A 27734-nucleotide genomic window follows, 5' to 3' on the forward strand; every position below is an offset into this window, starting at 1 on the left:
GCCTATCCTCAGATTCCCTGATATTGCTTAAATAAACGTAAAGTCTTATTATCACATTTCCCATATATAACACCTGCCCTGTCGAAGGCAATGTTACCCAATGGGCTGGCTATGATCAAATTCCTTTACTGTGATCTTCCTTTCTCATTATATTTGACATTTTTGAAACTGGGTTTTATTGCATTCTCTCAGCTTATGGAAGTGGTCTGGGGAAATGAGACTTAATAGAGATGTAGAAGCCACTGGGAGAAAAAAAAGAAAAGGAATGTAATCTGGGAGGAAACTGAAATTAAAATGTTATTTTGGTAAACGGCTGCTGTGGTAGACGCAGCAAGCAATTGCAATGCAAGTTAATTACTGACCTGTCAGGAAAGCATGACACGAAGGTTGTGCCACATATTACTGGAGCTACCACAGCCACAAGTCATTTCCACTGGGGAACGAATAGACTTTGTTCTACCACAGATCAACGTAAGATCTTTCCAGGGGATTGAAATGAATTTCTCTGAGAAATAATGTTTGTCTGTGGAGTAGCCATGAACCCTTAGCAGACCTGGAGAGTCAGTCTGTCCCCCACAAGCAGAGACAGGAAAAGGGTCTGATTGCACAGAGGCTTTCTAAATTTGGTGGGGGCAGAAAGGACCTCACTTTTTTGGGTGGGGGGTGGCCACATAGCTCATCTGCTATACAAGGAGAATCTAGGCTGACGCTGATAAAATAGGAATTCTCTGAGAGTGCTTTTGATATCTGATTCTGAAATAGTTGTCCTCAGAAAGTCCCTTGTGGTAGCCAATGTCATATGAAAAAGTTCATATTTGTGTATGTGTGTGTATGTACATATATAAACTGCCCGAAGCAATCTTGTTCTCAAGGGAGATGTTCATTTTTCGCAATAAGAAGGAAACATAAGGGTTATTCCGAAATGGAATGGAAATATGGTGTTTGGTACATTTTTGGAAATCTATATGAATCTCAAGGAGTACTTTAATTCTGGCCACATAAAGTATAAAAAGCCTTGCTTCTTTGTGCCTCTGACTCGCTATGACATATTCACAGTGCCTTGGTCTTCAAAAACAATGCTAAGGACAAAATACACATATTCATTAAAAAAAAAAAAAAGAAAGAAAGAAGCTTAGCCAGATGTTTTCCTGATGATGTGTGGGTAAGCTACATACACTAGCATTAACTACTTTCCATATTTGTTTTTAATTTGTATATCTTAGAAGTGCTTCTTCTCTTTCTTGTTTTCTAAAACCCACAGGCACACATATTAATTAATTAGGAAAATTTATATGACATTCCAATGCATATACATGATGTACCTAATGATATGATATGACATGACATGACATGACATGACAGGACATGACATGGTATGATGATACATGTGATGTATCTAGTGATATATATGCTATGCTATGACATGACATGATATAATGATATAACTAATGATATATATGATACACTGTGATATGATATGGTATGATGATATGATATGATATAATGATACATATGATGTACCTAATGTGACTGCATGGTGGTCATTTTACTTTCCTCTTCTCTGATAGACTTACTTTGGAATCTTTGTCCTCTTAGTTTCTCAGACTTACTCTCTCTCCTGACTATGGAGTCCACAATGGCACCACATATGTTTAGGGACACAGGATCCTGTGCTGCCTAGAGTAACTTTGAACTTCCCACGGCAAGTTGGAGAAGAAAAGCAACATGCTTAAGCTCAAGTCTGCCGAGTCCCACAACATGGAGACTGCATGATCATGGTGCCTCTTCCCTTTTCCATAGCTCAAAGATATCTTAATATACTCTTCTTTTTAATGCTGCTGTTTTGAAAGAGATGTCAAAACTCTATTTCCAAACTCAAAAGGGCATGCTGCTGAACTTCCACATAATTAACAGTGCAAAAAATAATTGGCAGGACAGCTGTAGAATTCACAATTACATATTACATCCACTCCTCGTTGGACTGTTGCAGGGTGAGGGGTAAAATAGAGCGCACAGCACCACAGAATTGAGTCTGAGGACCAAAGCCAGCATTTGTGTGGCTCTTATGAAATGTTTCGTCATCACTGCTTCCTGTTTTTAAAACAGGATTCAAAGTGGAACTTGCGTGATACCACAAGATACTCACGCTTTCTCTTAGGACACACAAAATCAGGAACTCTAGAGGACTAGCAAAGCCAGGCTTAAATGATTGATTTCCATTTCCATTTCTATTTCTAAATTTAGAATGGGGGATTTGGAGGAAAAATTTATAAAATCAGTGGCTATCTCAGGGATGTGCAAAATTGTCTCGTTCTTCCATGTCTTGTTAGACATTTATCATTATTGAGTACCTCTTGCAGAAAGCATTGTTTTTTTTCACATGTAATAAAAATGATGATTTAAGTGAATGACGTAGTCGAGGATAAGCCACAAGGAATCTGAGCAGGAGTGCAGATTTGATATAAGCAGAGTTGCTATCACTAGTATTAGCAACGTGCCAGGGGTTACTAAGTCATACAGATAAGAAACAAGTAGCAGCAGCATAACAAAAGCTAAACAACCAAGAGTTATGAGATTAAGATATGGGCAGAACAATAGAAGTGCATTTAAAATTCCTGATAATAATTTTAGAATTATGTTTCGAGATACAGATCTCTTTATATCCTTTTTAAAGATGCCTCAAAATGCACACAGTGCGTACGGAAGTCTAAACACTCTCAGGTACTAGGTTCCAAGTCAGTAGGAATGCACAAGTGTGAGTTAAGACTGAACATGTTTTGTGATATGGTTTGGTATCAGAAAATGTATTTCATGAAGACTGGGACATCACTTTGATAAACCTAGGGGGCACTTTCCAGGATGCAACACTCATGTACAACCCCGACTGTATCTCCATGGAGCTTCCTTAAGGCAATATGTAGTGTGACCTGATCAACATTCTTCTACCTGATGCAAAGATTCTCACTGCCAGAAGAGTTTCTGGTTTGATATTTAGCCAAATGCTCTTTTGAGAGTTATCGAGATAGCTGGGTAATCTTTCATAATGTTCAATGGTTTAGTTGGAATAAATTTATCTAAGTAGCTCGCTGCGAAAATAGGTGTTTTAAGAAGGTCAAGAATGACAGGTAATGGGAACTTCAAGAAGTCCCACTTGTGTAGATGATTCAATGTCTAAGTGAGAGACAAAATAGGGGCTTTAACAGCCAAATTATAAAGACAACTGTAGGGTGTGTGGTAGAAAGATTGAGAGCTGAAGGATGAAGGTAAGGGGACAGGAGAAATTGTAGGAGGGTAAAGAAAGGTCTGTAAGTAGGATCAAATTACACATGGGAAAATATGATCTAGAGACAGTTATACATTATCAGTGGCTGCTGACACACTCAATGAGAGTCTGCTACCTCTGCACATACACTGCCCACCACTACAGCTTTTGTTCCGATTCCATTTGATCACTCCATCTCCTCCTTTCTCCAGCCTTTTGTGCACCTTTCTCTGTCAACAGGGAGGTTGGAGCAGAGGGCACTCTGAGCACTGCCATCTATAGAGGGCACTTCTATAGAGCACTTTTATAGAGCACTGCCCTCTGCTCTATAGAAGGTGCTATCTGGTGCTAAGGGAAGTCTCTTCTCTCAGACCCTCTTCTGAAGGGTTTACAATACCAGCTTAGTATAGTTTTGTCAAATGCCCTCAAGTCATGCCTCAACCAGAAGACAGGCAAGGAATACAATCTCACCCAGAAGTCAAACACCACTTTCCTTATAACATCAGTCATGGCTTCCCTTCAGTTTTTTCTCTTTATTCTCACTTTGTTTCTCTTTTGTGCAAGCATAGGTTAGCTAGTTTACACTATTCTAAATGTTTGCAAGGCTGTGTACAACCTAAACCCTTGCCTGATTTGCCCAGGTTGCCCAACCTAGCCCAGCATTCTGATCTTTCCTGGCAAAATTGCATTCTCCATCTGCTATCTCATCCTTAGTCTGATAAAAACTGATCTCCCAATCTGGGTACAGTCTCATTTACTTATTAGATAATGTAATTAGATAATGATTAATCTGTTCCTCTATCATCCTTAGAAAGCTGTGGAGCATTTGATATAAGAACAATCTCTAATAGCTAAGATGTTGTCTACCTCCTGGGAGAATCTCAGTAAACCTTGAAGGAATAAAGTTTCTCAGCAGACAGAAATCTTTTTGCTGTGTGTGATGTATATGTGTGGTTTTGTGCATATGTGGAGGTACACATGGAGGTGTTCCTGAATGTGCATGCATACATGAAAGAGAAGGAGCTGTAGATATAGAATCCTTTTCTCTATCACTCCTCACTTCAAGGTTTGAGATAGAAGCTGATTACTGATTCAGCTAGTTTGCCTTTCAATAAATTCTAGCGATCTCGCAGTATCTACCTCCTATGCCTAGATTTTAGGTTTGCACATGGAGGATAAGGATTTGAATTCAGTGACTTATGCTTGTGTGGCAGGCTCTTAACCAACTGAGCCATCACTCCTTTCTTTAAAAAAAAAAAAAAACAGGCACTGTGACATTAAAAAAAAAAACCTTTTTAGCACACGATATTGTTCTACAAAATTAGAAACATGCAATAGTTGGAAATAAAAGAAGAATTAAAAAGTAGTTTTCCTATTGTTTTTCTTTTCTCCTGTGATGAAATACTACAACTGGATGAAGAAAACAGCAATTTGACTTGCAGATTATATATAGTTTATTATCCAAGGAAGCCAGAGAAAGGACTAAAGCAGGAGACAAGAAAAGAAGCAAACACCAAGGAGAACACACTGCTTCCTAGTTTGCTCTCCATTGCTTGCTCAGCAGGATTTCTTACACAACCAGGATCATGGGCCTAGGGAAGGTGTCACCCTCAGTGTACTGAGCCCGTTCACATCAACTGTTAATGAAGAAATTGCTCCACAGACTTTTCTATGGATGGATCTGAAGGAGAAACTCCTCAGTTGACGTTCGCTCTTCTTAATGTGACTCTAGTTTGAGTCACATTGCAGAAAATTAAGCTGCACAATGCTACGAAGTGAGTAGCAGCAAAATAAAATTAGTTGAAGCTCCTTAGCTTCCCACGGTTTCAATTAAGTGCAGTCCATCCTGTTATAAAAGTATTAAACAAGAATTTCCCTGAAGTAAAAAAAAAATTAAGTTTGATTACTCATATGCTGCTCTAAGAACACGGTGAAAGTGAATGTGGTCAACTCTGACACTCAAGAACCTGAATCGTTCCTGTGTGTAGCATCTTAGTTGTGTGTGATACCCAAGCTCTAATGGCTTGGTAACCCTCCCAGTAATTAGAGCCAGTGTTCAGCATCTTATATTTGATTTTACTTGTCTTTGTGCAATTCTTGTGCAGGGCTTAATCCTATTCACAGTTCTACCTCATTCACACACTGCATGAAGTCACTTAGGCATACATCTTCCCCCCTTGTAACTAGAAGAAACATAGGAATAGCACAATTTTAAGATTAAAAAAAAAACATATTTGGCAGATCTCCTATTACAATGTTATAACTGTGATCTCTTAATGTGCCTGACTTACAGAATACATGTATCAAAAATATACATGCACAAAGGACAGCATCGTAAGCATGGAGTTCACCACTGGGTGTCTAGTTTCAGAAACCCACCTGCATACATGGCATATAACCCCTGGAGGCATGGAGGACTATGGTACAAGGAAAGGTGAAGAAAGACAGGACTCATGGTGTAGCGAGGCATTAACAAGGTGAGGTCAGAGGAAAGAGGATGCAATGGTTAGGGGAAAGAAAAAGAGCAAACTTCAAAAAATGGACACAAAGAATCATACAGCTGAGAGCAGACACTGAAATAGTCAGGTTGTCCCCAAGTAATTGGAGAACCCAGAAAAGAAGTTTAGTAAGTAACACTCCCATTTGGCAGTAGTACAACGCCAAGCATTTTTAAAAAAGAGGATAAGAATGCAATTTTTTATTTAAATCCAAAAGTTGTACAGATGTAGAAAAGCAACATGTCCTATAAATGCACAGGCTGGGGCTCTGAAAATACAGTACTGGATCATCTCAGTCATAAGATAGAGACTTCAGCATGAATGACTCCTCCAGTAATACGACAAATTCCCCATACTTAGGCTTTGAATCTGTTGAATAATGTAAAATTTCAAACCTCGAATGCACTCAGAGAGCTTCATTTAAAAATGAAAGACCTTTGTAGAGGAAGGTGAAATATAATTATTACCTTAATTTTTACTTTATACCCATTGAAAGAGCTCTTTTCTATTCAATTAGATACGTTTTATCACATATTCAGATACGCTCATTAAAACGATAAAAAGCAAACAAGTAAAAAATGGCATAATATGACATACTATATCTTCCATGATGAGAAGTTTTCTATACTTTGTTTTTGAGTGTGTACGTGTGTACGTGTGTTTATTGTGGGGGGGATGAAGGGAAGTTGCACAAGCTAAGGGCAGATATGAGGGGATGGGAGGGGATGGGACTTGGGTGCATGATGTGAAACAGAATCAATAAAACAAACAAACAAACAAACATGGCTAAGGAATTCTTTGATCAACTTTCCTATAAGCAACTTTGCATATTATACCTGAAGTATGATAGAGTATAGTTATTTGGGGTGCATAGATGTCCATTTTATATTATGAGCATGGAACCATCACCACATTTCATCAATGTGTTGAATATCCATTTCACTCCCACATTTCCTCCTTTAAGGTTTAAGCAATTCTTGCCCCACCGTCTTCATTTTCCTTAAGAAATTGCAGTTAGGGCTTTTTTCTCATGTTGGTTTACACTTTTTTAGAACACTGTAGAAATATGATAGCAGAGTGGATGTTCTTTTTTTTTCTGACAGAGGTTCTTGTTATGTAGCCCAGGCTGACCCAGAACTCATCACTCTCCTGCTTCAGCTTCCTGGCTGCTGGAATTCCAGATGTGTGAGACTCGGTCATCTAATATACTTCCAGTTGTGTCATTTTTCCTTTGGACTTGTGTCATTCATTTGACAGAATGAGTCTACGACTCTTCATCTTATTGTTCCTGAATAGATCGTTTCACTTTTAACATGTTTAAGTATGTATATGCATACGTGTCTGTATATGGGTACATACAAGTGCAAGCATTCTTGGAGGACAGAAGTTTTGGAGCCCTTAGATACGGAATTAAAAGCTGCTGTGAGCAACCAAATATTATTTGTGTGAACAGGACTTGAGTCCTCCAAAACAGTCAAGTCCTTAACTGGTCAGTTACCCCAACCCCCACCCCAACCATGACACACATACTTTGTTTTAATTGCATAGATGCACTAGAATTTGTCCTTCTGTGTTGCTTTTTCTTGGAATCAGGTACACATTACACCTCTTTTGCTAGTAAAGTCCTTAGTCTTGTTGAGCATTGTTTTTCTAGAAAAATTGGATTAGATGTCCATTTCACAAGATTTCTAGAGATTCAGAAAATGAACTATTGTGAATATTGACTGCCATGTAGAAAATAAAGAAATCTATAAATATTTTAAGTTGTCATAATTTTTAGTTCCCATTTGTTGTGAAATGACACTCCATACATATATATGGAGGCAGGGGGGTTGAATAATAAGATTAGGGTTATCCTAGGATATTTAGTGAGTATAAGGAAAGCCTGAGACATACAAGATAAGACCCTGTCCCAAAACAAAACACAAACAAAAAATTAAAAAAAAATCATTTTTATGTTACATATTTAATGCCTATTTTCTTGATCTCTATAACTAAGCTAATTCAACTTAAGCCAATAGATATCAGTGCTCTCGATCCCTCAAATGTAAGGCTACTGTTCTTTTGGGTTGTATTTCCTGCAGAAATCGGACTGGTCATTGCTTTATCTAACATTGTATCCTTATGCCCAGTATTGAGAGTTCAATGGCCAGGCTAGGAAAAGGTCGACAATCAGCATCAGGGAAGCTGTGTTTGCATCACAAATGTTCATCTTTAAGTCCAATTTCAGGTGATCTGATACCCTCTTCTGGTCTCCATGGCACTGCATGCATGTGTTATACAGACATAGAACAGACAAACATTCACACATAAAACAAAATTTAAAAGGATATTATTTCTAAACAAATTGTGTGTGTGTGTGTGTGTGTGTGTGTGTGTGTGTGGGCACATGAATGTAGTGCCCACAGAAGCCAGAAGAGATTGTTGGATCATGTGGATCTGGAGTAACTGGCAAGGCTGTGAGCTGCCTAAGGTAAGTATTGAAAACTGAGACAGTAGGTGATCTTAGTGGTCTTAACTATCGCCCCAGAGCCTATATGAAAGCTTCTAATAGAAGTAGAGATTACATGGATAGGAGTTGTGATGCATACAAACATCTATCATCTATAGGGATGGAGGGCAGAGCTGTTACAAATGAGAACAAAGTAATAACTGTCTCATTTCCTACTGAGAAAGGTGCAGACTCTTTGAATTTTAGTACCTCAATGATTAATGTGTGTGTGTGTGCGCGTATGTGTGTGTCTTCGTATTATATACATATATACGTTTATTTATAATAATATAATGTATTGAATTTCATCAGGACAAGCTGTAGTGTGCAGAAATCTACAAACTGTGACAACTCTTTGGAAACACTGAATTCTGCCCACCAAGCTACAGGAGCTGTGCAAATGAGAATCAAAAATGCCAACAGCCACCAAGACAGGCAGAGCCAAACTAAATCCATGATCCTCACCGATGCTGGGAAGGTCACTGAACCTGTAAGTCAAATACCCCAAACATGCAACATTCTCTTAGCAGACAGATATTTATTATTATTTTTTTTAAAATACAGCTAATGAGCTTTGTTTTGTTTGTTTACCTAATGTGCATGAGAAAACTGTTTTGTAATGGATTTTATCTCGCCTACTTATAGTTATAATAATATCCCCAGTTACAGGAGGAGAGCTGGGTCTAATCCAGAGTGATAAAGGGGATGTAGAGCCAGCCTGAAGAGCACCTTTGACTCATTTTAAGGGCCTCTGCTACCATGCTTCAGTGTCATAAAAATAATGAGGTTATGCTAGCATGCGGTGTTTGTACTTCCAAATACAGTACATCACTTTGAAAAGCCAGAGGCTAAAATTAGCTAAGAATGAATTGAGGGGGAAAAAAAAATCAACAACTTCAAAATGTGAAAAATCTTTTTCTTAAAATCTCCCAATAATAGAGAAGAGTGGAAATTTGAGGTTTGATCTGCCATAGGCTCAAATGGTTGAAATGGCATGGCTATTTAAGGTTTGGAGAGGAAGCCATTTTGTTTCGATAATGCGTCATTAGAAAGATTTGAAATAAAATAGTTAGAGATGAACTCTACTGCCAATTGTGTCTCTGGCCCTGCACGCATCCTGAGCCACTAAACTCACTGATTGCGATGGGTCTCCTCTGGTTAATTTTCTACCATAATGGTGGTAACTTGCAGCTGAGGCCATAGAATGTTACAAAATTATTTATGCAATGTTAGCCACTCTTTTGGACCCCAGATCTATTTTGTTTGTCACAGTGAGAGAAAGCTTGAGAAATAAAGTAGCCAGGGACAGACTGGGAGTCTCAGTCAGCCTGCAGAAGCATGAGGGCTATTAATTGACTGTTCTGTTAATATCACAGGCACCTATAAACTATTCAGCTCCCTAACCGAGTTATTAAATAAGATAAACTTACCAAGTAGAATGTTACCAATTGTATTTATTTTCCATTTTTCACTTGAATTTCAAGTGCATAATAAAGTCCCAGCAATCTCAGAGGTTCGAGAAATTCACGCATTTGATCAGTTCCTTTTCAGATGTTGTAGGCAGGTTTAACGTGAAAAAGCCAGAGAGAGGAGAATACATCCTTAGATAAGGTAACTCCTGAGAAGAGCATTCCCCTTTATTGACTTTCTCATTTACAACAATTGTCTGCTGGGAGGCACAGCACTGTTAGCTGCCTTCACTGTAGAAACAGCTAAACTGCTTCTCAACTATGAACCTAAGACAGTGGTTAGAGTCAATTATTGGACTCTCTATATGTACTATCCATAAGAACTCTACCTTTGAAAAAGTTTAAAAGTTAAGTATATTTAATGATGCCTAACATATTTTATTGGCTGTGTTTAACAAAAGGCACTATGCCGCAGTTGTTTTTGACAAGCATGAAAACATCACAGCGTGAGACTGCAAAAGGAATTATGGAGAGAAATTACAAGTGATCCATCTCTCAATGAATTATCCACCTCAATAGCCCGCAGAACTCAGCTACCAATTAACACCTACTTTATTACATGTTGGGATGTACTTAATAACTTTCATGTGTTTATGCACTATTACCTTGACTGATGCCTCTTGTACAATTAGGCATAATTGGCATATCAATATGCAAAAGTTAAAAGGATTAACCCTCTTAAAACTAATGAGCATTTCTGTATCCAGCTGCTAAATGAGACAAAATTAGCATTTTTCACTTTTGGGCAGGATTTTATCATGCAGTTTCTCATTGTTGGTATTACCTTGTTACATAACTTTAGTTTGGGGGGTTGTATGCTGGACTGCTAAAGAATAAGAGTTTTCCAAAGTTAAATTAGCTATAATTATCCCAGCCTTTGTTTCCGCATTCTTAGTCTGAGCAATATGGATTCCTCGATAAGGAACAAAAATAAAAGTTACTTCTGGTTATGTGTACTCACTGCATAATTATATAAAGGGGGTATTTTGGTGAGGATATGTCATTTCACGGAGAAAGCTTGGCTCAGAGACTCTGTATTGAAAGCCTGCCACGGCACTAATTTTCTTTCTGTCTCAGTTCTTTTCATCTTTTTTTTTTCCCCATGCACAATTTTCTGACTAGATACTGACAGAATGTAAAGTATTTTGGCATATTTATTCAAACAAGCCCGTTAAAGTTATCTGCAGAGCTTTTCAGAAGTCGGGGGACAATGTGAGGTCAAGGGGGAGAGTTTGAATTTGGAAGTGGGGTGGGATGGACCCTCATGGAGGAATGTGTACTCATGTTTACACAAAACAGTTTGTTATAACAGAAACACACATGGAATCTCCATGAAAGAAATAGTATGGGCTTAAAAGCCACACATAGACTGTGTATTGTATCCTGTTTAATAAAATGTCTTGGTTGTAATATCTGTTTACCAGTAAGTCTCATTTTAAACTTCTGGACTAATTAATAACATAATCTCTCTTATACTCACAGTGATTTCATTTTTGATTATTATTTTTAATATTGGGTAAAATCAATACAATGTTTATTAATTCATAATCGAGAATTATAGTATTTTTATGACTGTGTATTTACAGTACATTTTATGTCATTGGTAAGTCTTTTAAGATTGTGAAAATTAAATGTATTCTGAAATGCTACTCTAGTTCTTCAACCCCATGTAACACAAACAGAGGTGAGTTTAGGAATTTTGATGACTTAAATGTTTCAGGGAGACATTTCAGGTACACAGATATCCCACCTGACATTAGAGCAATATTCGTGTGTGTGTGGCTGTCTTTAAACTTCAAATGATCATTTTCAAGTTTTCAAGAGGTTGATTTGATAGTCAGGGAATGTTCGAGAGGTAGGACTGTCGGGTGTCAAAGGATACAGCTTGCAAGACATTTGTCTCTACATAAAAGAACTCTAGAGAGCTCCATTTGAACGGGAAGGAAGCTTCCTGGTTGCTGCAGTGATCTGTTTTCCCATTCTGAGATGAACGGAGAGATCTCTGAGAGAAGGGTAGCTTCTTTTCCGGAACACACTATCTAGAAAAGCAGGCAGCAAGGGCAAAAAAGAGGAGCAAATGAAGTTGCCTGTCTAAGCGCCGAGGGCCAGTGTGCAATCCAGCAAATAACTAGTGCAAAAGGCTCAGAGTACTTCGATGCCTGTTTACTGTAGGGGTGCTCCAGTCTAGCAGACAGACAGTTTAAAATAGATATTAATGACCAGTTTAAACAGCCCAAATCAGGAAGCTGCAAACACAGGATCTGCAGGCTGGAGCTATTTCAGCATTTAATGCTGGTGTCTTCGGCAGCGACGAGCATGAATATTCACCATTTCCATCTTGTAAACCCACAGAAGGGCATTACTACATTCATGGCCATCATGAACAGAGAAATATGTTTTCAGTGGTGTTTAGATGAGGACTTAGGTCGAGCCATTCCTAAGTGTTAGCATACAAGACTTCTCTTTCCACAGTTAACACACTGTTCCCATCCCCCCCCCACCCCCCATTTCAACGTATTATCAGGAAAAAGAGGAAACAATTTTCTTTTGTTTCTTACTTCTGTCATTATAGGATGCTTGCCAAAGTTGTGGCTAGCCAAAAAGGCAGACATAAAAATCACTACTAAAAATATAAGCCTTCTGTTTAGCAGACTTTTTGAGAAATATTATGAGATTGTAGGGCATGTCCATATTTACTTCAAATCAAGCTTATAGTCAGGTTTGAGGCTTTGTTTGGATAAATTGTCCTGAAGTGGATCCTGATATTTAATTAAAATGACACTAAATCACATTGAATTGATAAGACTTGGCATCTCAAACAAAGGTAATTGCCCGTATTGGTTTTGTGCAAAAATAGAGCTACTTGGAAAATGTGCAGGCAACACAGACTGTCAACTCCATTTATAGATCAATATGTGAAAACCATTGATCAGGCAGGCATGTGTAACAGTAACACTTTGCATTTATTTGTTGTTTTTATACCACATTAAGGCTTACAGGATTATAGACTTCCTAAATATTTTGACTTCCTCATAAATATATGATCTGTTGCATGTTAATTAAATGAGAGTCTGCAGCCATTTCTAAAATTGTTTTTAGTTTGATGCTTTCCTTTTATTGCCGTGGATCATATGATCTGAAAAATGGATTAGCTTCCTTTTGCATAAAGATTATTAGAGACTATTTTAATGTGTTCTATTTAATGTAAGACGCGACTGCCGTTTGCTTTGAAAAACATAGATACAGACAATTATTTTCTCTTAGTGAATGGCTGATCTGTTTTTTATTAGCTGGGCATTCTCAGTGCACGGAGTAGAATTATTTCCTGACACATTCTGCACACCCTGAAGATAAGAGGTCTTCCTGATTTCCCTGATAGAATTTGTTTTTCTTTTTTTTTTCTTTCTATCAAGATCTGTAACACAGGCATCTGATCGAACATTATGGAGAAAATAAACTGATCATTTCAATTAAATTTTAAACACATACACACAAAAATGCAATTTGAATTCTGTTTTTCTGATTTGTGAACAAGCCTTATGAACTGTTCAGTGCTGCATTTTGCAGTCGGATCTTTCTTATCTCATCAGTGAAAGGACGGTGTCTTGTTCATAATCTTTATTGGACTATTGTAGATGACATTTGTAAGCCATTTTGGTTTATAAGGGAAAGCTGGAGGACACTGGACTGAGCCTCTCCGCAGATCCAGAGCTCTGATACGACAATGCAATAATGTGTCTTCCACTGCAATTTTCTTTACCACTGAGAGGTCAATTCTGTTGAAGAATCTTTTTGTACCGTCTGTAAACGTTAGTAGCGTTGGTTTTGAAGACAGTATTCAGCTTTGTGTACGATATTAAAATCCTACAAGAAGTAACATTTCAGACACACCGAGTTAAAACAAAACAAGAACAAGAAACAGGAGATGCCAGGTTGCCTAAGGTAGCCGGTCTCCAGCTGTTGGTAGTCATGTCGTAGAGCAGATGAAAAAGTTTGTTAGTTAGAATTTCTACGTTTTTTAGAATATGCCTCAGAAAAGATTCAAATCCCACTAGAGATTTCCATCCTTGCCTGTGCCACTCTGTGCCATTTCGTGCTGGGAAATCTTTTAACTCTATTTACCAAGTACAAATTGGGGTTCCCAAAAGGTGGGGGAAGTTTATGGTGAAATTAAAGAGCCCATACTTCAAAGAATGAGCCAGGGCTCTGGAGTTCACACATGTGGCAAGCACCGTTTTTCTTTTAACTCGAGCAGAGAGCTAAATTTGTTTATAATCTCCTACTGATTGAACATGGTGCCGAATGTACATGAGATACATTTTTTTAAAAGTTAGTCCTCTGATTACTAATTTGAATCCAAAACTCTAACCTTGTTAGCATCTGGACTTATTTCCATAATAACAACCCCTTCAGAACCTACAAAGTAATGAATAATTGACAACAAATGAAATGTTTTGATAGTTGTCGGCACAAAGCATGTTTAATGTTTTGTGTTGCTTCCTAGCTAATTATGTAGATGACACATTTGTCAGACCTTGACTGCCATTAGAAACGTGTTTCCAGAGGGGAGAAAAACAGGCTATTCATAGAGTAATTAACTAGAATGCTCAATGACCTGTGAGAGATTCAAATCGCTGCCAGTTCAGACATTGTTTTGTTACAGAGCAGAGGGGTAATTAAAATTCCAAATTACAGTCCTATGATGGAGCATTTGTTTGTTGACAGTATACTCTTAGTCTAGTTTGTTAATTCTTTTTTAAATTGCTTCTAATCCATTTTATAGCTTTAGTAGTTCCGTCTTTGAATTTACTGACAACTAATATTATGGTAAATTGTACTTCAATGGAGGGCTGCCTGCTTCAGTTTCCTGGGAGTACAAGGTGGGTGGGATAGAGAAGCTCCCTCCTGAAACTGACATTCAAGGTGCTGTCGGCGGAATGCCACCAGTCTGAAACATCTTGTTAAACACCACATCCTTGATTCTGTGTTGGGTGCAATAACCAAGTGTAAAACAAAATACAGAGATAGGAAGGAAAATGGCTACGAACACCTAAAAATGCTGGGAGGCGCCTGTCTCCAACAAGAAATGATAGATGAGGCTTCAGGTACCCAGGAAGAGGAGGGAGGAGATCGCTCTGTGGAGGGCTTGGGAAGTGATGCTGAGACAAGTGCTGGGTTAATTTTGTGGGATACAACAGAGCACAGGGATGCTCAGCCCCATCACTCAGTGTGGCAGCTATTGTAGCAACACTTTCATCCCAGGTCATGAACAAACCTGGGATAACAGGTGTCACTTATGTGGCTTTTTGAGGAAGCATTAGAAAGGTCTACAAATCTAGAGAGCTAAACGAGCCTAGGAAGATTCAACTCCGGCACAACATTTATTTAGGTTGCTGAAAGTGAGAATATAGTTTTATTAAAAAGATCTGACAGAAGTCACACGGTGTTTGATGCAGGCGAGCTGACAGAGGCAGACAGTGAGTGCTGATTATCCCCAAGTCACTGTCAGCTAGGATTGATTTTCACTTTCTCCGTTTATGTAACGGTTCCTGTAATACAGCTGACCCCGAATCACGTTACCTTGTCATTTCTCTGCATGGATCAAGAAGAGATGAGCTGAAAATAGCTAGACACCGACCTTGAACTTGCCAGAAAAGTGAGAAGTGACAGTGGGCTTTTCTGTAGTTCATCCGGGAGGAGGAAGGCACACTGTTCTCTGCCGAGTTCACCGCAACAGCACAAGGGGGCAGAGCAGTACTGGAGATCACAGGTAAAAGCTGTAGCTCCGCGAGCAGGAGACAGATCTGTGTGGGAGCAGAGGTCTGATTTTTACATCTTAGTGAGACATAAAGGAGAATTACTGATGAATCGAAATCTCAGGTCCCATGATGTTCATAGTCAGTAATCTAAAATTGTACATTCTAATTAAAAGAGGTTACCTAATACTCTGAGTGCCAGCAACTATGCTTTTTCCACTCGCTTATCTGCAGGGCCTCGTATTTTATTTATATAGTACTCTACCCTCAAAACAACCTCCAGTGTGGTCAGGATTAGCAAGAGAGTTTTATGACCAGTTCCAAAGGTAACCTGCGATTTTTAGAGAGGTGAAATAGAAGATAAGGAATGAGTTTTGCCAAGGAATTCAAGTTTGCCTGTGTGTGTCTTTTCCAATTTTAATGTTTGCCTCCGTTTTCAAAAACCACCTTTTAATAGACCATGATTGCAGGCAAGGTTAACTTAAAACAAGGTGTAGTGAAGTGTCCTTTACTTACTCAAGCTGAACCATCGTTGGTTCATAGGTGAGGCTCATACAGTTTGCCATGTTAGGCAGAGAGCCGAGAGATCAGCAAAGAGTAACTCGATTGACCCCCAGGTTATAGGAACTGGACATAATGCCACAATACCATCTTTGCATGTATAATGTTTCATAGATATTTCTCCAAATCTATATAATTGTTAGATCTTTTCTTACATGTAGTTCATTCTATACGTCTGTGTACAGTCTTATGTGAATGCATAGAGTTCTATATTTGCATATATATTTGCATATATATATACATACAAGTAAGCACATATATTTGTATAATATATACTAATTTGTGTATTTCTAGAAAATAATTATTTACATATAATTAACAAACAAATAAAACAAATAAACCAGTATCAGCTTAATAACCTTTTATAGGGTCAACCCAGTGTGTACTGCCAATGTTAAGGCCTAAAAATAAGTGGAATTCTAATTTTTTTAAGGGTACAATAAATTGCAGATCATTCTGTCACCAAAAATGAATCCAAAAATATTTTCAGTATATGGATCATCACAGAAATTTTTAATAGGAAGATTTTGGTCTGTTGTGCAAGAAACGTATCAGCCCTGACGTCCCCTGTGTGGAGGACTGAGCGTGCGGGCTGGGGGGGGGGGGTATTGGAAGGCTTACGGCTCTGTGTATCTAGTGCTGACGTCTTTCAAGGAAGTCTCAAGGAGCCATCTGAGAGTCTCAGAGACTTTGCCTTCCTGATCCTGCTCTGAGGGAGTGGAGCGAGCACACAGACCTCCAGGTGCCCTCTCCTGGGTGGTAGTAAATCCATCCCTAAATGGTTGATTAGCCTCCGTGTCTAAGGTCACCGATGACATAAAGCTGTTGATGGCTAAAATAATTCCCCGGAGTTTGGATTCTACTTTTTTTTCCCCCTTCCCTCTTTTCAGTTTGCAAGGCTTTTAATAAGGGACTTCACTCCCTGATGTGTTCAGATTCAGTTTATTGTTGCCATCTGTTTAATTATCCTCTCAGGTTTGTGTTGGGAGGCATGAAAGTCTTTTCTCCAGCCTTTGAATCCCTGTGTTCCTAAAGAGATGTGGGTAAAGTATGTGTCAGTTTTCAAAGAGCATATTAAAAACTGATAAGCAGAACCATCTCCAGCAGCAGCACGGAAGGCCAAGGCATTATTTTGTACATTAATGCTTCTTGCAACTAATTAGCAAATGTGCAGCCTTGTGGCTCTGTGGCAGACGTGACGCTGTCTCAGTTACATGCAGTCTCCTATGCTGCCTCTTCCAGGTGACAGGTTTTTGTGGTTCCTATTTACGTTCAATGCACTGACAATAAGTTTGTCAGGGGAAGCAGTAGGGATTTGGGTTGGAACGACACATGTGTTTGTCATATGTCAAGCAGGTTGACTGGTGTGCGAATGTTAAAAAGAAGCAAGTCCATGAAAACAAGGACAGGCTCTTTGGGAAAAGAGGAAAACTGAGAGGGAACTCGGAATAGGAATCTCATTATCCTCTCCTGTCCTGCCCCCCCCTCCGCATCCCCCCCACCCCCTGCCTCCTCTCCTGGTCCTTGTCTTCCATCTTTCTCGCTATGAATACTGGATGGCAGCATTGAGTCCTTTTCTGGTTTTCAGAGACTCAACATTGTGAATTTTCTCTGGTGGTCACTAGGCTCACATTCAATCTGATGCATTTTTCTCTGTGCAAGAGACATGAGAAACAACGTAGTCGCTGACACAGACTGCTTATCAATAAAGTCCTATCAAAATGAGCATGTGTACTGGCACTTGGGTAAAATAATACACACTGAAACAAATCAGTGTTTCAATATCCAGAGGTCACCCAGAAACTCCAACAAGAATTAAGCCCAGTCTGTCTGCACCCCAAACCAAAGAAGTCAAATCACTGTTAATTAGAAGGTACTTCAATACACGGCCTGTTTTTTCCTGAGATTCCAAGATGCCCTTCTAATATTGTGTTTGATGGTGTTTACAGGAAACCCTGGGAGCCTTGTTTTAATACATGCCTTCCCAAAACACCAGAAACAGGGGTTGTTAGAGTGTTTTTCTATGATTCAGTGTGAGTAGCCACACTGTATCTTAGCCTTGTGCTCATACAGAATCTCTATTGGGTGGAGTGATAGTTGCACTTCCCTCTGTCACCTTTGGTCACCTGACCTGCTTTCTTTCCCACAGGGTGAAAGAAACCTACTGTCTTGTCTATGCAATGAGAAGGGACATGTGTCTCCTTGCATTGAATACTCCTGGATCATATCATGTAGCACCAAGTGACCCAATATAGGAAGACAGGAAAACAAAGTGACAGTTTTGTTTAATATAAACTAACATCAAAACAAGAGGCCAAAACCTTCAGGCCCCACTGCCAGATCACACAGATGAAATGTTTAGAGTTGGTGTTCTCTTCTTAAAATCTGTTGAAGGCACATTCCTTAATCAGCAGTACAAGGTTAATGAAGAAATAAGCCCAGCCTGGGCCAGACAAACAGAGTATAAGTACCACCATTCTGTGAATCCACAGGAAAGCGAAGCTGGCTGATACTTGACAATACATCACACGCTGTGGTCTCACCCATCGATCACTGCCCAACAATGGGCAACCTTTCAGGGCAGTTTCCTCTTTTACCATGAATTATTGACAGTGTTAATGTCAATAGCACGTGTCCAAATAGACAGGGAAGAAATTTAAATTCCTGGTGTACTATCCTTAATGTCTGTGCTGCTAAAAGAGATGGAGAGAGAAGAGACAGAGACAGAGAGACAGAGAAAGACCTCTTAGAACCCCTTCTACACAGAGTAATAAATGATCTGACATTCTACCATTCTCATCTACAACTAAAACTCAGCATCTCTACATAAATAATTTCCTTTTCACTGTGTGGTCACCATCGCAACTCAACCTGTGTACCCTTTGAGTGGCCCCAAATAGAAAGCAGAACAAGCCAACTGCTTCCACTCACACACTCATTTTCTATTTATTCATTCCACAGACATAGTTTAGCACTTACTGCTAAGGTCAGAAACTGCTTTGGAAGCAGGGGTATAAAGCAAAGAGTGTTTCTGTCTCCTTGAAGGTTACTTACTATTGGAGTGAGGGAGCCCCCTAATCCTGGAGTACCCGCACTCAACCTAGCCATTCATAATGATCCTAACACCAGCACCTCCTCAAGCCTTTGTGCTGTTATTGGAGTTACATATGCACGATGACTGAAATTGGCTGGAGAACCAAGAAATATCCTTTATTTTAACTTCCTGTAGAATGTCTTTTTGTGGTTGTAAATACAAGCTAAAAATCCTTTTCTTTTAAAATGTATTTAGACTTCTAGGTTCCCGCCTGATTTTAAGCTTTCTCTGCATAGTTTGACACCTCCCCTGTGTGTCATTTGCTGGACATGTACAAATTAAGGGAGGACACTTTTGACAACAGATGAAACTGCCATTGGTTTTATCTGGTTAAGTGTGTGGGTTCTTTTCTATTTACCACTGATCTTAACCCTTACTTTGTGTATTTATTAAGTTAACGATAAGCTTAATTGATGTTAAAATAATAATTTATGACTAAAAATAATATATTAATACATTTGTTCATCTGATCTTTGTCCTTGATTTCAGTAAGCTGAATTCAGACCTAATTTAGGCATTTACAGAAGAATCAGAACTGTCACCATTCTTGTCTTCTAAAATTTTTACTTTACTCTTTGAGATTTGGTTGAGCGTTATCCTTCGGGTCCTCGTGATTTATGAAGCTGTGTGGGATTGATTGCAGCTTGTACTCAGTCTAATTTATAAGCCTAACAAAGCAGCCCCTACTATTAGGTTTTTTTTTTGTCTATATAAAATGAACAAACCATCCTGTCCCTTAAAATGTGCCACCAATCTTGTGCTTAAACTAGATTCAAAGTGACATTAGCTATGAAGGAAAGCCCAGACCATGGGGGTGAGTGACTGAGGGACTATCTTGAGGCACATTCCACCCATCAGGAAGGGAGAAATAGAACATTTAGATGAGCAATTTATTTAAACTGCTTAGACATGCTAGAACCAAGATACAGTGTCACTGGGATATTAAAATTATCTAGTCAGTTAACCCTACTGCCTGAGGAGGGATGCTTTTCAGATTTTTTGATCAACTAATCATACTCAAAATGGCATGATTGAGGCCTGATAAGTTTTTTTCTACCATACGCCATAGGCAAATAGCTGCCCAGCTATGAAAATAGATGAAAAACATTGATTCGATTCAAGGGGAAGTAAAGTTATCTCTCACCTTTTACCTGTAAAGTTGATCTCTCCTTTACTCATGCTGCTTTGTCTCACTCTAAGTTCCTGGCCTGTTTACTGGGGGCTAGCCTTCACTTCACTTCAGTTGAAGTGAGTTTGGTTGATGTTGTTGTTGTTGTTATGGTTTTGCTTTGTTTTAAAAGCATTATTTGAATGTGAAATGCTTAGCTGGAGATGTCCCACTTTTTTGATGGCTGTGTGACCTACTCAGCCCTGGCCACTGCCTTGAGTAGCTTCGGCCATTCCATTGCCTGCTTTTCCCCAAGTGAGGACAACATGCAGAACTTCAGAGCATGCCAATTGTCTTTCCACATGGGAACTCAGACGCTGACAGTTGCTACTCATAAATTTGGAAATGTAGTCTCTACCACATTTCAGTGACAGTATAAAAACAATCTTTCTTTATCGCTAAAGATGAATTTTCTTACTCAGATTTTCCCCTTTGGGTTTAATTTCAATTTTAGACTCTTACATTACTGTAAATTAACAAACATCTTGCCGCCTTTTAGACAACACTAAAAACGTAACTGTGTTGTCTAAGGAAAGGGTGTTGTCTTGTCACCAAGCTATAAATACTCTGTTTACTCTGGGTTATCTATGGTTTAAATTTCACTGGTTTTGTAAAAAATTATTCTGAGTACCCGATGTGAAGCTGCTTTAGACGCCAGACAACATGTGGTGACTTAGAACTCTTATCAGGACAGCACACCAGGCCATCAGAAGCCAGCAGTGAAATGCTATGCACAGTATTTTATACAAAATTAAGCCAGCTTAGTTTTGAGTAGGTATCTAATCCCTTACCATTTATCGTATATCTTGACTAATTAATCTTAACTTGAAGTTTTCTAAACTTTGCCTGAATTTTTATCTCCCTTTCACAAGAGCTCTTGTCAGCCCATGAGAAGTGGAAACACACAGGAACACGAACTCTACAAATACGGTCTCAACTTAGCTCCTCAGAACTAAAACTTCTTTTCCAGCAGACTGTGTTTTATCTAATAGAAGCCTGTATGGAAACGGAACAGTATTGTCACAGGAGGAAAAAGGAAAAAACCCTATTTGGTAGCACAGATCGGAGGCCTCACAGGACATCTGGGCTTACAGTTGGGATTCTGCTTGGTAGCTTCATCTCACTCTTTTTCCTTCTGTCTTTTGAAATGCACTGACATTTTAACATTAGGACTGCCCTATGAAAACTTGTATAAGCATTTATATTTCTTCTGCCACGAGCAGACACCCCAAAGAACAGTCAAGAACCTCCTGAAACTAAGTAGCTGTTGTCTTATCAAAATGAGCCAGTGCCCCTCAAGCTCATAACAGGACCCCCAGTGAGGATGCTTTCTGGTGGGCATTTGAGCCAGTAATTCTGATTTTCATATCTCCAGTCCAGCTTTGACTCGCTCACTGGGGGAGTGTGAAACTGTACCATTAGTTAAATCAAGATATACAGATCCCTTGAGTAGAACTCTTCCAAGTTCCGGCTTCTATATAGGAGTGAGCCTTTGAAAGAGAAAGGCACAGTTTTGTACATATATTAGAGTCACTTACATAAATAAAATTTCAAGAAACTATTCTTTGCTGATACCTGGAGATAGTAATTATTGTGCCCACGGTAATAAATCACCTGTGAAAATACAAAGATTTAGTTGGGAAAGAAGTGGCCAGTCTTGATTAGCTTAGAGTTCTCTGCCAGTGTCCCTTACAGTATAGTGCAAAGTAAATGTTCAAAGTTTTGATCACTCACATTTCGGTTGGTGAGGACTACGATATTCTAGAGATTGTAAAGCCGGATATGATTCATGACCTCACAATGTGCTTTTCTACTCCACACAGTAGATATGATTTATCCTGTGATGAGGAATCTAGGGTAGGGCTGGGCAGAATTGTGAACAACTCCTGGCATTGCTTCTTATTGATCTTGTGAGTTTGAACTCATGACAGGCTCTTCTAGGCTCTTAGTAAGGCAAATGTAAAAATATCTATGATCTACAGAGGAATAAAGATGAAATTAACATGATGTGTGTATAATATGGGTACATGCATAGTATCTTAAAATTTTATTAAATCGCCATTATGACTAAGCTATCCATCTGCAGTATCTTTTTAAGCTGCTTCATGAGCAACCTTGCCATTTTATCATGACCTTTCGGAATGAGCCTGGTTTGTCTTTTCTATAACATGGCTTTCCTTAAATTGAAACTGGATTCTCTTCTCTCATACAATACATTCTGACCACAGTTTCCCACCCATCAACTCCTTCCAGTTTTCACCCACCTCCCCTCTCTTCCAGATCCAAACCCTCATCCATTTCCTTCAGAAAAGAATAGGTCTCTAAGTTACCAAAACCAAACAAGACAAAACCAGCAAATAGGTTAAGAATGTCTGTTTATATTCTGATCTGTTCTTAATCAAACCATCTCCAGTGTTTATTCAACTTCTTCTTGATTTTAGCATGAATGCTTACTCAGAATTGAAATATGTTGTTATTTTAAAAATGCCTGTTGGTTTCTTTCTTCTGCTATGGCTCATGGTTAGCTCTTGCATTACGCTAAAATAAACGTGTAACTATTGAAAGCGTCCATTATGTGCTTGAAACCGTGCTGTTATAACAAAAGAGGTCCTTAACCTCTCACAGAAGCAGTTGACAGACAATGAGAATGAGAGGCAAGTCCAAGAGTGTCTAATACCAAAGCTGGAACTCTGTGCAGCATACTTCTTAGGTTAACCCTGCAGGAACCAAATGAGGGTCAGGAGCATCACTGAGTTTATCACTTACTGAAATTTACTTTAAGACCCAATTAAAACTTAACCTCCTATGCTCATTTTTATGTCAGGCTTTCTTTTGTTTGAACTCTGATAACAAACATTCACCTTTTTAACAATATACTTATGCATTATTCATAGCTTTGATGTTCTTTCGGTCTTTGAAAATAGTTTAACTTTCTTACCATTGCTTAGGATTTTATATTTTTATAGTATAGAGCACCCACGCAATTGAAATTGCCTGCACCAGATCCTGTGTATATGTTACAGCTGTTAGGTTGGTGTTCTTATGAGACTCCCACCAATGGGAGCTGGTGTGTCTCTGACTCTTTTGCCTGCTCTTGGGGCTCTTTTCTTCCCATTGGATTGCCTGTCCATCCTTAACATGAGGACTTTTGCCTTGTCTTGTCATATCCTGTTTTGTTGTGATTGCTTGTGGTTTTAAAGACCTGCTCTTTTCTGAAAGTAATGAAGGAGGGAATAGATCTGGAAGGGAGAGGAGGTGGGGGAAGACTGGGAAGTGGGGAACTGTGGTCAGAATTGTATGAGAGAGAAGAATCCAGTTTCAATTTAAAGGAAGAAAGGAGCCATCTTGTAGTAAAGATAAATTAGGCTTATTTCTGGTTTTGATTAAATGTGTTTCTCAAGTATTGGGCTATTCTCTAGAAAATGATTGTATTAGAAAAGTAAATGGAGAGGATTAAATAAGTAACGTGTGTGTGTGTGTGTGTGTGTGTGTGTGTGTGTGTGTGTGTGTGTGTGTTAGTAATACAGAGGCAAACTTTTCCGAATCAATTTAGTGCCAGAATAAAAATTTTCAGAGACATGAACCTTTCCCCAATTTCTGCTCACCGTCCTCAGAACATAGCTCTTTTTCTATTGCTTCCATGGCCAGCAGGTGGCTGCTGTACTTTCAGTATTTAGTTTTTCAGCTAAATTCTAGGAAAGAAAGGCATGCACAGGGGATAATCCTGTGTGCAAGCTGAACCTACGCAACTAGAGGCCACTGAAAGATTCTAAATGGATTAAGTCCCTCTCTGAGTAAAACAAGAGTTGTGAAAAACATTGAAAAGTTATGGAACTCTGAGGTTCTCCATCCCAGACTCTGCATAATAAAGCATGGTTGCTTGCCCCATATTAGTGGTGCAGAGACAGATGGAGACAAAATAAAAATATGCTCAATGTAAGATGACCAAAAAAAGAAAAGGATTTCCTATTAGAAAATAGAAGTAGCAGAAACAGGAAGGGATTTTAAATGTTACAATAGCAAAGACAACTGACCAATGCTTGTACTTATCACTGAGCTGTCAAGAACAGAGTATGATAGAAAACCCCCAACAAAGATGTCTAGTGTTTCTGAGCTTTCAGGAATATGTCAATGTGATAGTTACAAAACAACAATCAAGTGTGAGAGATTGGAGCTCCAGGTGCTTAAGTATATATGCCTTCGGATACACTTACATGTCAGCTACCACCACTCAGCAATTAATGCCACAGTAACTGCCAAAATTCCCAATAAGTCATAATGTAGTTCCAGGAAAGTGAATGTTCATGGACATATAGCAGTGTCTACATGCATGTGTGTGCTTTGACATACATGTGTGTATGTTATAATGACATTAGCGATACCTAATGTTTTAAATCTCATTTTTCTGCTCTTGTTACAGGAAAACTCAAAACTTTTTTTTTTCATAGAAAGTACCAGTTCTTGTTCAAGAGACTCTATTTCTCATTGCAATATCAGAGGGAAGAGAATATGTCCAAACTGACCAGAAAAAAATGACACCTGGTTACAATATGCAAAATGAATGTTCAAAGATACAGTCAAAAGGCATAAGTCAGAGCAGAGGTAAAACAGCCTTCCCACAGATTCCAGAGATAAGGCACAAAACAATATCCTCTCATCTTGTCTAGAGAAAATGAATGGACATTTTCAAACTATTTTTTTTTTTTACTTACAGTTGGGTCCATGATGAAATGATAAATTCTGTTAACCAGAAAAGGTTAGTTGCCTATTGTGTCCTTGGTAGATGGATAATAGACCCTAGACGAAGTTGTTTATGACTTCTGTATGGGAGTTGTTCTACCTCAGGAGCAAAGCACACAAAAGCATCAACTGTATGTTTGATTTAATCCACTTAAAGCAAGGAAAGTCCCACAAGGAACATTATAGGATAATGGAATATGTAAAATTAGTTGCTTTCCAAAAGGTCTTTCCCAGTTCTATTCTCCGGGGCTGAATTCCCTACTCATTTTGCCCTCGGATATACAGCCTCCTATTGGAAGATGAGATTGTGGTACTGTACCAGTGCCCACTCTGAATCAACCTGCATTTGTCAAAACAATTCCCTCCTATCCACACAGTCCCTGTGTAGTCACTGTTTGCAATTCTCCTTTGTTTGTATTTTCCATTTGTACCTGGTGGACTCTATATTATATTAATTCATAAAACTGGCTCTGCCAGGCTCCCCACAGTTACAATTATTAAGGCCATAACTGAACCAGTTTCTCTCATCTTGATCTTCAACCAGAAGTTCTTGTCCCGAAGCTTTTGCTTCACATTAAAATGCTAATGATCACCTCCACCAAATTAGCAGCTTAATAATAATACTATAAAAAAAAAAGCTGAATGAAAAGACTTTGATCACTACCTTTGAGAGTTCAGGATTCTAACATCTCTCCTCTGCATCATTAGCAAACAATGACCTTTAATTAAAAATAAGAGCTATACACAGAATAGCTTAAGAAATGTTTTTTTTTAGCATGACGTGTTCTCACATTTTTGTTTGTCTTTATAAAGAACTTCTAAACCTATTGTGTTTGTTTTTCAGATCACACAAAGAGACGCTACTAGCCCATACATTATTTCTAATGCTATTTTTAAAAGAAAAATTATACTGCCTTTTCATAAGAACTAAAAGTGAACTATGATGTTAGTTATAAATCTACCTGAATTGTAAGAATTTTGTAGTGCTTTGAAGTTTCCATCTGACGCACTTGCTAAAAGAACTGACACAGATGAATCATTGTTGCCTGTCCCCACGTCCATGGGGACAACACAGCTACTTAATGTTTTTTTTTTTCATTTTCCCATCTCCTCCTGGGAAAAAAAATAGAATAATGGTTTTATAATGAAGTCCTTGTACAAACACAGTGTGTCCTGAAACAATATTAACAGTATTTTGTAATTGATCAAGTGGGAAAAGATCACTTTAGGTATCAATTAGATGTATTAATGTTATCCGATCCCCTGCTAACAAGTAATAGTACAGCAGACTTTTCATACTCAGATTTTAAATCCATTTTCTATTTTAAGTTATGAATTTTCCCTAGGAATCCACAGATATAAAATTTGAAAGTGGACTCTGTAGTGGCGGACTGTGTATCCACACATAGAAAGCCACAGAGGGCTAAGTAACTATGAAGCCTGAGTTTTTATGTGTCATTAGCTATTTAATGAACCTCAAGGGCCCCTGAACCAATGAACTGAGAGTCTTGGGAAGCCTCCAGTCTGACCTGAGTGGAAGAAGTGAGGGAGAGCACACAGATTAACAGTGTTCAGTTCTATTAAAATATTCACAGAAGGCTCATTTGAAAATGTATTAACCACATACTAAGTTAAGGCCCACCACAGATCAAATGCTAAGTTTGGGGACAGGAAGCAATTGGAAGAAGTTAATTGGCCAATATTCAGGGAGGAGACTGGAAGAGAGAAGGCTGGGAAGGAAAATGCCCTGATAGCCTTTTAAGACCTGTGGTTGGCAGACGTTCTTCTGATAATGATCTGTGTCCATTGGTGTTTCTTCCCTTAGGAGGTAAACACATGAAGAAATGGTAGCTCTGATGACTCCTGGAAATGGAGCGGGCGTCTGCATGGCAGAGTGGAGGGAAGGACAGGGTACCAGATGCTTTCATTGTCAACCACATTCAGGATAAATAATGCTCTCGAATCCTCAGGAGCCACTATACTATTACTCTTAAGGCTTCTTCCTTGAATTAGGAATTAGTGTACTGTTTCCAGGGAGGGATTTCTAATGACTGCAAACTGCTAATTTCCTCAAGGCCTTATTGTGATGATGACCTTGAAAACTCAACTTTGTTGCCAGATGTTTGTCTAATGGAACAAAAGTACCAAATCCAAGTCATAGGGCATAAAACATCACTAACAACTTGAATAAAGTAATGTAGAAATAATGCAACTATTAAACACTGCAGGACATGCAATAACTGAAAGAAATAAAACATTAATGATACATTATATAAACTATACATTTATCTTGGGAATTTTTAGAGTATTGACAGATTTTAAAAAAATAATCTTTCTGTTAGGCTTGAGTAACTTCTTTAATTTTGAAAAATTCTTCAGTTACAACTGATGATATAAGAGAAATGATCTCATATAAATTATTGATAAAGATTTCTTTTATATTGATGAAAATGTTAAATAGACAACTATTTATGAAACATTTATTTTTACTATTTATATGTATAATATTTTTCTTCAAAATCTCCCTTGAAATGTTGAAAAACAGTTAAGGAAATTATTCAACAATAAATAAAATTAATTTATTAATTTAGGTTATATGCTTCACATTGTTATTCATTTGCAGAAGACAATCTAATAATAAATTAATCATTATATATCTTAATTCTCAGCTTTAGACAGCTAGTCAAAATCCTTC

The 27734-nt window shown here is 38.4% G+C and overlaps 1 protein-coding gene across 1 annotated transcript in view; it reads left to right on the forward strand.

The window, feature by feature from the left end:
• The window catches only part of Arhgap15 (Rho GTPase activating protein 15), a 585234-nt gene that overhangs the window by 19700 nt on the left and 537800 nt on the right, over positions 1-27734 (forward strand). The window contains exon 2 of the mRNA XM_034495451.2: positions 8564-8741. Within this exon, the coding sequence (XP_034351342.1) occupies positions 8564-8741 (178 nt within the window). The remainder of the gene's footprint in view (positions 1-8563; positions 8742-27734) is intronic.

This window comes from Arvicanthis niloticus, chromosome 2, assembly GCF_011762505.2.
Source record: "Arvicanthis niloticus isolate mArvNil1 chromosome 2, mArvNil1.pat.X, whole genome shotgun sequence".
Taxonomy (NCBI): Eukaryota; Metazoa; Chordata; class Mammalia; order Rodentia; family Muridae; genus Arvicanthis; species Arvicanthis niloticus.